The sequence below is a fragment of the Pongo pygmaeus genome, chromosome 14 (assembly GCF_028885625.2).
Source record: "Pongo pygmaeus isolate AG05252 chromosome 14, NHGRI_mPonPyg2-v2.0_pri, whole genome shotgun sequence".
Classification (NCBI taxonomy): Eukaryota; Metazoa; Chordata; class Mammalia; order Primates; family Hominidae; genus Pongo; species Pongo pygmaeus.
Window position 1 is genome coordinate 31426031 of NC_072387.2, and position 14497 is coordinate 31440527.

Below are 14497 nucleotides of genomic sequence, written 5' to 3' on the forward strand. Positions count from 1 at the left end.
GAGCCCTCACCCTGTGAGGTCTGTGCCAACCCCAGGCAGCTAGTGTCAGAATTGAATTAAATTGTAGGACATGCAACTGGTGTCAGAGAATTGGTTGGGAAAAACACATATCTGGAAACCAGAAATGGTGTGAGTATTTGGGAAACAGGTATTTTTTCTTTCATAATTCATTTGCTTTTAATCAAAAAAGGAAATGAACCCATATCCTCAATATACGATATGATTTACTCTTAGTCCAGTATTATTATAACTAGTATTTCTAAATAGCATCAGTAGGCCAGTGGCATGTAACTTTTATTGAGTCATGAACATCTTTGAGAACCTCTCTAGCAAAATTTCCATGCATAAATGCCATACTTAATTGCAGTTATTGCCACCCACTGATGCCCACATAGACACACCTAGACCAAACTACCCCGGATGAAGAAGTGCTGCATTAGAAACTGAAGGAAAGTATACTCATTTGCACATATAGTCCATCTCCACATTGTGTAATGAAATTTCAACACAGGAAAACAACAAAGGAAGTACAGACAGCAGGGGATCCAATCTTTTGGCTTCCCTGGCCACAGTGGAAGAGGAAGAACTGTCTTGTGTGACACATAAAATACACTAACACTAACGATAGCTAATGAGCTGAAAACAAAAACTTGCAAAAAAATTTCATAATGTTTTAAGAAAGTTTACGAATTTGTGTTGGGCCGCATTCAAAGCTGCCCTGGGCTGCGGGTTGGACAAGCTTGACATAGAGCATTATATATGGAAACATAAAATCATAACTTTCAAACAATGGGTTGATAGTTTAGGTTTTGAATCTTACAGTTCCAGTTGTCTTCTGAAGCTCAGTAGTCGACACCATTGTACAAAATTCTTTCTCTTGAATTAGTGCACACAGAGTTGCCTGAAATTGGAAAAAAAATAAATTCCTCATTAGCCTTTCCACTCTGCAGTGTCTTGGTTTAACAGAAATTCTTTTGGTGATTTCCTCTCCCCTTTCAATAAAAACTAGAAGCCTCCCCAAAGCCCTGGCTAACCACCAGCTATGTTCCCAGAAGAAGAAAATCTGCTGGTGAGAAGGGGAGGGAAGAAGACAGAAAAAAAATTAGCAAAATATATTGGTCTTCCCATAGAATAACAAACTCTGCGCCTTCTTACCTGTGTGCAGTGAGGAATGAATCCATAGACAAGGAGTCGATCATTGCGAAACAAGGACGGCACCTGGGCTGGGGCCTGCAGGGCCTCGGGCCCATCTGGATTGAGTTGCTGCCATTTGACTGAGACAGAGTGGCAACTTGGAGAACATAGCCTGGTCATTTGGTCTTCTATCTATTTATAAAAGAGGAATTATTTCTCTTTCAATGCTCCATCCAGAAAATAGTTACTTCACATTTAAAATAAAGTATACATTCTATCCTTTGGGAATTTTATAACTCTTTGGTATTTTCTCTTCTTCCTGCTACAGGGTACTTTCCCGAAAATAGTTTAAACAGAAGTTTATTTATTTTATTTTGAGATGGAGTTTTGCTCTGTCGCCCAGGTGCAGTGGCACAATCTTGGCTCACTGCAACCTCCCCCTCCCAGGTTCAAGTGATTTTCCTGCCTCAGCCTCCCAAGTAGCTGGGACTACAGGCGTGCACCACCACACCCAGCTAATTTTTGTATTTTTAGTAGAGATGGGGTTTCACCATGTTGCCCAGGCTGGTCTCGAACTCCTGACCTCAGGTGAGCCATCCACCTCAGCGTCCCAAAGTGCTGGGTTATAGGCATGAGCCACCATGCCCAGCTAGAATTTTAAATAATAGCATGATCACATCTTTTACATTTACAAAGCATCCTGAAATTATTCCTTTAGCTAATTACTAATATGCAACCTTGGTATGAGTAGATTCCAGTACTTGAATAGATATTTCTCCAAAGAAGATACACAAAAGCCAGCAAGTGCATGCAAAGATGCTTGATGTCACTAGTCATTAGGGAAGTGTAAATCAGAACCACAGTGAGATCCCATTTCACACCCACTGGGATGGCTGTTATTAAAAAACAAGTGGTGGCTGGGCAGAGTGGCTCATGCCTGTAATCCCAGCACTTTGGGAGGCCAAGGCAGGCAGATTGCTTGAGCTTGGGATTCGAGACCAGCCTGGGACCATGGCGAAACACTGTCTCTACAAAAAATTAGCCGGGTGTGGTGGTGTGGGCCTGTTGTCTCACCTACTTGGGGGATGAGGGAGAAAGATGGCTTGAGACCAGGATGTCAGGGCTGCAGTGAGCCAAGCTTGCACCACTGAATTCCAGCTTGGGTGAAAAAGTGACACCCTGTCTCGAAAAACACCAACAACAAACAAAAACCAACCAACCAACCAAACAAAAAACAATAAGAAAAAAAGTGGTGGCATACGCCTCTAGTCCCAGCTACTCTGGAGGCTGAGGTGGGAGGATCGCTTGGGCTCAGGAAGTTGAGGCTGTGGTGAGCTATGATTGCACCACTGCACTCCAGCCTAGATGACCGAGCAACACTGTGTCTCAAAAACCAAAACAAACCAAAGAAAAGCTGGTTGATTTCAATCAATAAGGAAAAAAAAAGAATGATGACTGTTGGTGAGGATGTGGAAAAACTGGAATCCTGGTGCATTGGTGGTGGGAATGTAAAATGATGCAGCTGCTATGGAAGACAGCATGGCAATTCCCAAAAAAAACTAAACATAGAATGAGCATATGATCCAGCAATCCCACGCTGTGCATATATCCAGAATTGAAAGCAGACTCAAACAGACACTTGTATACCAATGCTCATAGCAGCATTATTCACAATAGCCAAAGGACAGAAACAACCCAAGTGTCCACCGACAGATGAATGGATAAGCAAAATGTGGTCCATCCATGCAATGGAATATTATTCAGCTTTAAAAAGAAGGGAAATTCTGACACATGCTTCAACATAGACGGACGTTAAAAACATCATGCTAAGTGAAATAAGCCAGACATAAAAGGACAATGTCCTGTGACTCCACTTATATGAGATACTCAGAAAAGGCAAAGTCATAGAGACAGAACGTAGAGTCATGGTTAGCAGGCGCTGGGTGTAGGAGGGAATGTGGAGTTACTGTTTAATGAGTATGTAGTTTCTGTTTGGGCTGATGAAATAGTCTGAAGATGGTGATGGTTGCACAGCATTGTGAATGTAGCTAATACCACTAAATTGTACACCTAAAAATGGTTAAAATGGCCGGGCACAGTGGCTCACGCCTGTAATCCCAGCACTTTGGGAGGCCGAGGTGGGCAGATCACGAGGTCAGGAGATCAAGACCATCCTGGCTAACACAGTGAAACCCCATCTCTACTAAAAATACAAACAATCAGCCAGGCATGGTGGCTGGCGCCTGTAGTCCCAGCTAGTTGGGAGGCTGAGGTAGAAGAATGGCATGAACCCGGGAGGCAGAGCTTGCAGTGAGCCGAGATGGCACCACTGCACTGCAGCCTGGGTGACAGAGCAAGACTCTGTCTCCAAAAAAAAAAAAAAAAAGTTAAAATGCTAAATTTTATCATAATAAGGAAAATTAATTTCAGCAAAACATATTTAATAATTCACTTTAAAAAAAATCAGTGCATGATTTTTAAGGCAGAAATCAAACTATAAGCTGGGAGAATGACCTGATGAAGAACTGAGGCAGGGCTCACACCTGCAGCAGTGCTTGCCTCTTTATGGCTCCCCTCTCCTTCAAGGAAACACAGATATTCCTATTTCTTAGTCTCGGAAGAATATGAGATTTCCAAACATAAATATAAAACCAGATGTTTAAAAAACATACCTGTTTTCTCCAACTATGCTTGGATTTTGCATTAAAATATTCAAATACTCCGGCACCACACTGGGACAAAATCCTTAAGATGTGACGATTTGCTGTCGAACTGATCACATTTCACATGTTTTAATTTTGAAGACATTAGAAATATTTTTGAAGTACATGTTAACAGTGTTGAGAAAGCTCACAACTCAATAGGAGAGACATGACGTGGGGAAGAATGTACTCGTGTGTCGCTGAGGTTAAACAGAGAAAGTGATAATAGAAGGAAACATCTGAAAGTTTGGCTAATTTAAGCTCCCATCTATCAGAGGACTGACTTATCCTTCAAACAGAAAAAAGTTGAAATTCTCGACTTTCAATTCACTGAGGGAGGGAGTAGATGACTCTAAAAACAACTCTATAAGGTATCAGAATGCTGACAAAGATATCAACTTAATTTCCATAAATAACAATATTACCTGAATCTGATCCCAAAGGCCTAGAGCTGGCAAAGAGTGAATAAAGTCTACCTCTTAAAATCTGATACACATCAACATAGCAAAAGGCATAAAGAAGCAACTCTCACTCTAGCAAAGAGCATCTCTGACATTTAAATGACAAGTGCCCTATTACTTTTCTCTCTACAATAATTCTACAACTATCAAGAACTCCTTGCTTAGAGGAGTTCCTCCTGAAATATTAAAGAAAACATCAATTATTTTTCAGAAAAAGAGCTTATGAAAATAATTTCCAAGATGTTTTTCAACCTATGGATAAAGACTGGATTTGTCTTTACCCTCCATATTAATTGGTGATGATCATAACATTGACTAGAAGATCCCTAACATGGGTTATTGGTAGTTACAGCTTCCGTCCGTTAGCGAGGCAGGCTGGAGTCTTCCTGTGCTCCTTCAGGGTGGCTCTCAGAGGACCAGGACTCACGCCAGGCAGGAGGCCTGATGGTCTCTACCCCTGGGAACCTCACTTTACTAAAGTTTGTAATTGCAAACACATGCTTGGAAGATAAGGGAGAAACACTTAGAAAGATCCCAAAAACTCGACAGAAAAGCAGAATGGATCCCAGCCCCTCCAGGCATGGGCGGTGCTAACTGGCACAGTCTCCTCTTGGAGCAGGCTCCCCCACTGCACACCCAGACTCCCCGTCACATGCCTTACATTTTTCAATTTTTTTTTTATTTTTAAAGATGGGGTCTTGCTCAGTCACTCAAGCTGGAGTGCAACTGCCTGACCATGGCTCACTACAGCCTTGACCTCCTGGGCTGAAGCGATCCTCCTGCTTTGGCCTCCCAAAGTGCTGGGACCACAGGAGCAAGCCACTGAGCCTGACCTCATCACACTGCCTTGATTTCCTCCCTGGCACATGGGAAAATCCCATCTCCCAGCCCCAGAGTGGGGGCCCGATGTTTGTCCCAGAATAGGCCCTCACTGAAGAAGGCATGAATAGGTGCCAGTACCTCTGCTCTGTGGTGTCTGAGCCCTGACCTGGGAGCAGGGGGCAGGGAGGGGCTGCTGAGACCAGGAGACGGTGCACAGGCTGCCCTGAGTGCAGCTGTGAGCTCAGCAGGTGAAGTCCCATCAGGAACAACTCCTGGTGGAGCTGCTCAGGCTGGATATATTTCTTCATTGGCCTCTGATGCTGGGCTAGGCCTTAGATTACAGAGAACAGAGCCAGGAGCTGTGACTGTGGAGGACAAAGAAGAAAGCCCTCAAGGCAGGCAGAGCTGGCTTGAGTATAGCAGCTAGGGGTGTCGGAGGCCACAGAGGGGCATCGGAGCCACAGAGGGGCATTGGGGGTGCTGGCTCCTGGAGCTCAGGGCGAGTCCAGGTCAAGGCTCAGGGGCAAGGACAGCAAAGAGGCCCCCATTCTGCCCCCATGAAGAAGCTGAGGACCTGCTCCATGCACTGCCTCAGAATACAGACAGCTGGTGACCACTTGCTGGGGTGGGGGCCACAGGTAGGAGTCCAGGGGCTACAGAGGCAGGCAGGATGGGCAAGTCCTATGCAGACACCAAGTGGCCCCCTCTGTTCGATGTTTTCCTTACACATACACCACATACCTTAGTGCCATCCAAAAGAGCTAACCTCTAATGGGGAAGGGGCAATTCCAACAATGTAGGGGTGTTAGCCTCCCATGGAAAGCTTCTATGCACACCACAGGGTTTGAAAATACACGTGCTCATAATGGCCAGAAAAGAGATGCGAAGGAGCAAAGCAGCCTGGTGGGGTCTGCCTGGAGGTCACATGCCCCCACCACGAGTCCAGCACAGCCAGTGAGGAGGTTTACCCAGGCCCCTCGGGACAAGCGGAGATTTGGATTCTTATGCTAAATAATAACATCTAATATTGATTTGGTGCTTTTTGGTTCAGTTCTGTTCTGAGTGCTTTCTATGTATGAGCTCATTTATTCCTCAGCAATCCTAGGACGTAGGTATTTTCATTATCATCTTGGTTTTACAGATGAGAGGTTAAGGAACTTGCTCAAAGTCACAGCTAAGCTAATGAGTGGCCAACCCAGGTTCTGAGACTCAGGCAGTCTGGCTGGGAGCCCGGAGCCCCATCCCTCTATGCTGTAAGGCTTCTGTATTCTAGTGTCAACTTCCAAGCTTGCAAAAGTCCCGTGCAGGGCAACAAGAAGACCTCCCCGTGAGTTTGGACTATGTGACCAGCTCTCTGAGACTCACCCGATACCGCAGGCGAATAACCTCGTGTGGGGGCGGCTCCTCTTCACGAGCTGTAATGTCAGGCTCTCATCCTGGAGGTGCCCATCAGACACCAAGAGGATGTTCCGTGACCCTCGAGCAGGGTACAATAAGCTAAGATATCGGAGCGTTTTCCAGAAGTCTGTGTTTCCCATGGTAGGTGTGGCAGACTGGAGGAAATGAAGTGAAAGATTATGTTCTCCTTGTTGGATGCAGTCACCATTTGCTGTCATCATTGACACATCTAAGGACAGTGTAGGGCTATAGTGACACCGAAAATATTTTCTTTCCCTAATTATACATTTGTGAAACAACTAAACTTATGTCCTTTTAGTTTATTTCATGTCACACAGTAACTATAACATTATCACCTCACGCTTATTTGATTTTTTAGTGTCCAGAGGACTATGACATCTACAGGAAGAAATGTCCCATCCAATCAGCCCTGGATTTGCCAGCCTGGCTGAGGCAGCTGGTCAGTCTCAGCTTGCTCAATTTTATTATTATTTTATTTCTTTTTTTTTTTCTTTGAGATGGAGTCTCGCTCCGTTGCCCAGGCTGGAGTGCAGTGGCACAATCTCGGCTCACTGCAACTTCTACCTCCTGGATTCAAGCGATTCTCCTGCCTCAGCCTTCCGAGTGGCTGGGATTACAGGTGTCCGTCACTATGCCTGGCTAATTTTTTGTATTTTAAGTAGAGATAGGGTTTCACCATGTTGGCCAGGTTGGTCTCGAATTCCTGACCTCAGGTGATCCACCCGCCCTGGCCTCCCAAAGTGCTGAGATTACAGGTGTGAGCCACCATGCCCAGCATTTCTTTTTTCTTTCTTTTTTTTTTTTTTTTTTTTTAAACCTCAACCCTTTTAGATAAAGCTGGCTGCATTTTAAGAGAAAAAAAACGAAGGACAGAAGAAAACTTTTCAAAGCTGTTAATGCTAGTTGCATTAGGGTGTTGGGACATGGGTGATTTTTTTCTTTCTATTCTTTTTAATTTCCAATTTTTCCTTAATGAGTTCATTATCATTTTAATTAATGAAATAAAGAGTTCACCAATATAGAAAAACCACAGGACTAGGGGTGCTCTGATGGTGGCTTGAGGGGCCTAAGCCCTGGAGGTCCCCTTAAAGCATGGTAGGAAAAGACCCAAGAGGTACAGGAAGCCTCTTGCACTCACCATGATGAACTCTGCTGCCGCAGTATTGTTTGTGATATGCTTAGGATACGAAAATAGCTCCTTGTAACCTGTGTAATAAGATCAGCATGAGGTGCTGCTTCCACACATTCACTTGCTTGAGCACTAACAAACAATAATGTTACTTCATACCATCACGGCTGTTGTAAAGGATGTTATATATTTATGTGTGTACCTTTCTTTTTAGAAAACTGTTTGATAACTTTAACATACAAAAGATTGACCACAGGCCAGGCACGGTGGCTCATGCCTGTAATCCCAGCACTTTGGGAGGCCAAGGTGGGTGTATCACCTGAGGTCAGGAGTTCAAGACCAGCTCTGGTCAACAGGGTGAAACCCTGTCTCTGCTAAAAATACAAAAATTAGCTGGGTGTGGTGGTGGGCACTGTAATCTCAGCCACTGGGGAGGCTAGGGCCGGGAGGCAGAGGTTGCAGTGAGCTGAGATTGCACCACCGCACTCCAGCCCGGGCAACAGAGTGAGACTCTGTCTCAAAAAAAAAAAAAAAAAAAAAAATTCACCGCACTATTTTTCTAAATAATACATCATAGAGCATTCAAACTGTGGCGCTTTACTATGCAAAATGTTGAGTCAAATTCCATGTGCACATGTAGATCACTTGTGCAAAGGTGCAGGGCATTGCAATGGCCTGAGCAGCTTGGCCCCCCGAAGGCCAGTCTCTGCTCATGCCCTTTGCACTCCCCATGCTTATCCGACCTCTGCCCCAGCAGCAGCAGACTGTACCTCTGGGGAAAAGGGGCTGGGCCTTCTGCTGGATGGCACAGAGGATGAGAATCAATAGGATAGGACTGTCCCCTCACTCCACTCTACACACCTCTCATCCCTGAGTTGCTGCCTTCTGGTGGCTGAGATGTCCCTGGGCCCCACCTGGAGGGTGGCACTACCTCCCTTCTAGTAGTGCTGGCCGGATACTTCCTGAGACCATTCCTTATAGGTTTTCTATGACTGCACTGATGGAAAATGTTTTGTCCTTAGACTTGGGACCTCCTACTCAACAGACCAAGGGTTTTGCATTTGGTTCAGTTGCTAATGACAACAGTAGCATTTATATCTCACTTACTGTGAACAGGCAAAGTTTAAAAATCCTTTACATCTATTAGCTCAGTTCTCCTCACAGCAACACTGTGAGTTAGGGATAATTATCCTCAGATCGTAGATGAGGAAACGGAGGCACCAGAAGTTCAAGTAGTGCACCCAAGGTGACACACAGAGCCTGTGAGTAGTACAGCTGGAATCTGGACCTAGGGGGTCCAGCGCCAGAGCTTTTGTTCTTCAGTTTCATACTAGGCTGCCCCTCACCGCACAGGTGGGGTCGGGTACTCACAGTTGTCAGTTCTACAGAGCGTTATTCACATGTGGGGGAAGCACATGCAGGACCAGGGCCAAAGTGCACTCACCTGTGCCGAACTGGATAATATTTACTTTTTGCTTCTCACCCACCAAGGACAGCGCATGCAAGGCAATTTGCTTGGCTTGCAAGAATGTCACACCCTCCATGGAACTGGAGCAGTCGAGACAAATAATCACTTCGCTCTCATTGGCTAAGTCAGGGAGGTCGACATCGAGATCGGGTTGAAAGACAAGCATGCAAGCCTGAAAGGAGAAAGAAGGTGCTGGACCGGAGCTTCTTGTCACTTCAACTGGAAAAGGTCTACTTAGAAAACTCCAAACGTTTCTAGTGAGGTAAACTAATGCTATAAAAACAGAAAGAATAAGATGTAATTAACAACAAGATGGCCTACTAGGAGTTTCAGTCAAAAGTAGAATGTTAGAACTGGGAGTTTTCAACTTCTGACATAAACTTCTGAGAGGTCAAGAATTAATATCTGAAAAATCAAATAGCATCAACATTATATAACAAATATATATATATATATCACACACACTATTCTAAGAGGAATATAGATGCCATTGTGATTACTAAAACACACACAAATACCTTTTATTCTACTAATTAACCAATATTTAACTACTATCATGTAAGTTTCCTTTTTTTTTTTTTTTTTTCCTGAGACAGGGTCTCCCTCTGTTTTCCAGGCTGGTGTGCAGTGGCACGATCACAGCTCAGTTTAACCTCAACCTCCTGGACTCAAGTGATCACCCTGTCTTAGCCTCCTGAGAAGCTGAAACCACAGGTGTGTATGACCACACCTGGCTAATTTTTTTTCTTAATTTTTTATAGAGACCAGGTCTCACTATGTTTCCCAGGCTGGTTTCAAACTCCTGAGCTCAAGCAATCCACCTGCCTTGGCCTCTCAAAGTGCTGGGATTACAGGTGTGAGTCACCACACCCAGCCTAAGTTTCTATTTTTATTTTAACTTAAGAAGAGACTCTTTGTCACAGCCACACAAAATGGTGTTATTACCAACCACAAATAACTGCTTATTTGTTTTTCCAGTATCAGTATTTTAAAAGTATAACACGTATAGAAAATATCCAATGTAATGTCTGATGGCACATGTTCTTTTGGTGGAGCTTAAAGTAAAAATGCCAATTTGTACAGGCAAATCATCCACATAAGGGTTTTGGATGAAACATCAGAAGTTTGGCATGCTTGATATCACAAATATTTTTAGTCACAGAATCTTGGGATGTGAGAGTTCATTTTGTAATGCTAGTTTTTCAGGACAATCAATAATTTGCAAGTTTAACCAGCTTATTCTGAAGCATTTTTTCAATAGCATCTCCTATGTCTAAGTAAAAAGGAGTATACCTCGCTTTCTTTTTCTGGATGTTTTTCAACCCACATTCTTGGGAGATAGGCAGCAGACAAACCGATGTGGAGAGAAAATCCACTGCTGTCTAAGGAGCTGCCTTCCATGGTGCTAATGACAGCTTTGCAGTCTGTGCGCTGCAAAACAAACACCACGACAACAAGGTGAGTAATGGAGTAACACCATATTAGCAGTCTGCACTTACCTGTCATGCAGCAAACCCTTGCATAGCTTACATAACTCTATTAAGAATCAACGAAGTAGTGGTAAATTCCAAAATAATGAAATGTAGGCCGGGTGCAGTGGCTCACGCCTATAATCTCAGCACTTTGGGACACCGAGGTGGGTGGAGTTTGAGGCCAGCCTGGCCAACATGGTGAAACCCTGTCTCTACTAAAAATGCAAAAAATTAGCTGGGAGTAATGGTGGGCACCTGTATTCCCAGCTACTCAGGAGGCTGAGGCAGGAGAATTGCTTGAACCCAGGAGGTAGAGGTTGCAGTGAGCCAAGATCGTGCCACTGCACTCCAGCCTGGGTAACAACAGGGAAACTCTGTCTCAAAACAAAAACAAAACAAAACAAAAAAACCAAAATAACAAAATGTAGGCTTTAGAAGACCATGAGCATATTAGTCACCCTTCTGCAATCCTAAGGTTGATTCACATGGTCAAATTTAGGTAAGTGTGAGACAGTCTCAAACCCTGGATCCAAAGATTATAGATCTGCCCATTCAGTTAGACTTATCTGGGTATAGCAGACAGCACATCAGATAATTAAAACCGAGAAGACTAAAATAGAAAATTCAACAGAAATCTTAGAATTATAACTTATTTGTATATTATATTTTCATGAATATAAAAAAGCTGTTGAAAATGTAAATAAGCTTTACAACAACAAAGGCAAAGGCATGTGCTAGAGTGTCACATGACCACAAAGTCTCTCCACTCCTGTCTGCGTGCCCCTTTGCAACGTGACTTTTGAAGTTCCTCCTGCCTTGAGGCAGCAGCTATATTTCCACCCTTGAAACTGGAGCTGGCCATAGGCCTTGCTGTGGCCAATGATATGTTGGCAGATGAGATACAAGTACGGGCGTGAAAAGTGTCCATGCAACGGGGCTGACACTCTCTTGTTGCTACTGAGGACTCCTCCACCATTATGTAGTGGCTCACGCCTGTAATCGCAACACTTTGGGAGGCCAAGGTGGGCGGATCACCTGAGGTCAGGAGTTCGAGACCAGCCTTGCCAACATGGGAAACCCCGTCTCTACTAAAAATAGAAAATTTAGCTGGGCATGGTGACAGGCACCTGTAGTTTCAGCTACTCAGGAGGCTGAGGCATGAGAATCGCTTGAACCCAGGAGGCAGAGTTTGCAGTGGGCCAAGGTCCCATCACTGCACTCCAACCTGGGCGACAGAGTGAGACTCTGTCTCAAAAAACAAACAAACAAAAAAAAAAAAAAAAAAAGAAAAGAAAAGAAAAGAAAAAAAGAAAGGCACTGCAGAAAGGTACGAGAGAGGAACATTTTTTTTAATACAACAAAATTTCTCAGAACTAAAGACCATCAGTTACATACAATGAATGATAATCATACTATTATGAAATTTCAGAATACCAGAGATAAAGAGAAGGTCTGAAATTCCTGCAGAATTCTAAAAAGGAAAATAGGCTGGGTGTGGTGGCTCACACCTGTAATTCTAGCACTTTGGGAAGCCGAAGCAAAAAGGATCCCTTGAGACCAGGAGTTTGAGAAAAGCCTGGGCAACATGGTGAGACCCTGTCTCTACAATTTTTTTTTTTTTTTGAGATGGAGTCTCACTCTGACGCCTAGGCTGGAGTGCAGTGGCGCAATCTCGGCTCACTGCAAGCTCCGCTTCCTGGGTTCACGCCATTCTCCCACCTCAGCCTCCCGAGTAGCTGGGACCACAGGTGCCCACCACCACACCTGGCTAATTTTTCATATTTTTAGTAGAGACGAGGTTTTACCACGTTAGCCAGGATGGTCTCAATCTCCTGACCTCATGATCTGCCCACCTCGTCCTCCCAAAGTGCTTGGATTACAGGCATGAGCCACCACACCCAGCCAATTTTTTTTTTTTTTTTAATTAGCCAGGTGTGCTGGCAGAGGCCTGTAGCCCTAGCTGCTCAGGAGTCTGAAGCAGGAGGATTGTTTGAGCCAAGGAGTTAAAGGATGAAGTGAGCCATGACTGCATCACTGTACTCTAGTCTGGGTGACAGAGCAAGACCCTGTCTCAAAAAATAAAACAAACCAAAAAAAACTCATCATAATATTATACATTTCTTGGCTCAGTGGTAAACATCATTTACATGGTAATCACTGACTATTGTGAAACAGGTCTTTTGGAATGAAGGGGAAAGGAAAAGTAGGGAGTTAGGTGGGCGGAGGGGGCAAGAGCTACACGTCCAACTTCCAAAACAGGAAGTCAAAAGATAATTTCTGAAACAGGTGAATCAAGAAAAAGCATTAAAAATTAATATTTAACAATTGGAGGCAAAATCAAAGAAACAGCTCAAATAGTCCAAGTGATTCACTTTCTCTGGAAACTGGTCTGGGGAGAATCAGGGGCAGGAGTACTGCTTCTTGTTAGAAGTTTTGTCAGCATTATTTCACTTTTCAATCATGTGCATACATTGCTAAGATAAAAGTAGTGTTAAAATAACGGCTCTTAAGAAATCAAAGATGCACTAACCTTTTGTTTCAGTTCATGTGTATCACTGAAAATGAGTTCAATCACGTACGGCATCTCAATAGACATAGTCAAAGAGAAGCTAGCAAAAATGAAGAGAAAGTTGTCTTAGTCTACAATCTTAAATTTCTATCTGAAATTATTTCAAACAATTCTAAATGGAAATTTAAACCAGAAAACCAATATCCATTGAATTGACAGGTTTTATATTTTAGGTACTAACCTTTGCTTTGTTCCTATTTCTTTTATACAAATCTTCTCTACTGTATCCTGTTAAAAGAAAAACACATTTGTATAACTAAGCATATATTAAGTTTCACAATGAGACTCTAAACTGAATGTAATCTTGGCAAGGCCACAACTGTCAGCAAGACAGCTGGTTTCAAGCAGTGAAACACACAAAGTTTGCTCATGGAATGACAGGAACTTCTAAAATACAACTCACCATTTTGACAGAGATTTTAAACTCTATGTATGTCTGTGTGTATACACACACACACACACACATTTTATACATGTGCTGTACATACAAAGTAGGAAGTTTGGAGGGATATACCAAAGCATTAACCATTAACTCTGGGCAATGGGATAAAGGATGGTTTTGATTTTCTTATTTTGGCTTATTTGTATTCTCTATGCTTATCTAGTTCTTCATGATGAACATGCACTACAGATATAACATTTTTTGAGTGATTAAGCAGAATAAAAATATGCTTATTGATCATATCTGTATCTTTTATTCTTTTCATTTTATACACATAATGTACCTAAACGCATAAATGTCAGTAAAATTAACTTTATGCCTAAAAGATTATTTTACATGTTTTTCTCCCCAGGCATAAATTCCTCCACAGCCCTCCACCACTCCCCCTCCACTGCCGCCAAAATGCTTCTTCAAATCTTATGCGTACAAACCTGAAGGTTTTCATTCAAAGCCTTGTCCTGTTGCCAGGGTGCTACAGTGGCGGGCATGAAAAAGACACCAACAGTGCCCAGGATGCTGAGTTCTGTGATGTAGGTAATTTTTATAAGAACCTTAGCCTTAGGGGGTAAGTTTCCAACACTTACAGTAAAAACGTCCTGAAACAGAAACATATGACTTAGCTTCCAATTGAAAGCATACCCATTATATGCCAGCTAACTCCACGTACTTCTTAAGCAACTCAAATGACAACCTGCCAAATTCTTCCTCAGAAAACAGTAATAAAACCTAAAAGACACATTGGTGGGGCTAACGGAGAATCCTGGAGCCATTCACCACTGGTGGGAACAGGGTGATGTCCGTGGCAGGCAGGCAGAGAGGGGCCCCCCTGGCAGCGGAACTGGGAAGAGGCACTCATGGACTCTGCCCCAGGGGGCTCTC

General features: G+C 43.4%; 1 protein-coding gene across 5 annotated transcripts in view; it reads right to left on the bottom strand.

Moving 5' to 3' along the window:
• Positions 1–14497, bottom strand: part of LOC134737546 (protein mono-ADP-ribosyltransferase PARP4) — a 116324-nt gene that overhangs the window by 24940 nt on the left and 76887 nt on the right. For all 5 annotated transcript variants that reach the window (XR_010123485.1, XM_063650632.1, XM_063650631.1 and 2 more), the window contains exons 18-27: positions 14050–14214; positions 13358–13404; positions 13138–13216; positions 10429–10566; positions 9112–9307; positions 7677–7744; positions 6485–6672; positions 3807–3906; positions 1156–1326; positions 821–901 (exon numbers count right to left, since the gene is read on the bottom strand). Coding sequence is in view for 4 of the 5 variants with exons in the window: in XM_063650632.1 (XP_063506702.1) it covers positions 821–901; positions 1156–1326; positions 3807–3906; positions 6485–6672; positions 7677–7744; positions 9112–9307; positions 10429–10566; positions 13138–13216; positions 13358–13404; positions 14050–14214 (1233 nt within the window). In the remaining variant the exon portion in view is untranslated. The remainder of the gene's footprint in view (positions 1–820; positions 902–1155; positions 1327–3806; positions 3907–6484; positions 6673–7676; positions 7745–9111; positions 9308–10428; positions 10567–13137; positions 13217–13357; positions 13405–14049; positions 14215–14497) is intronic.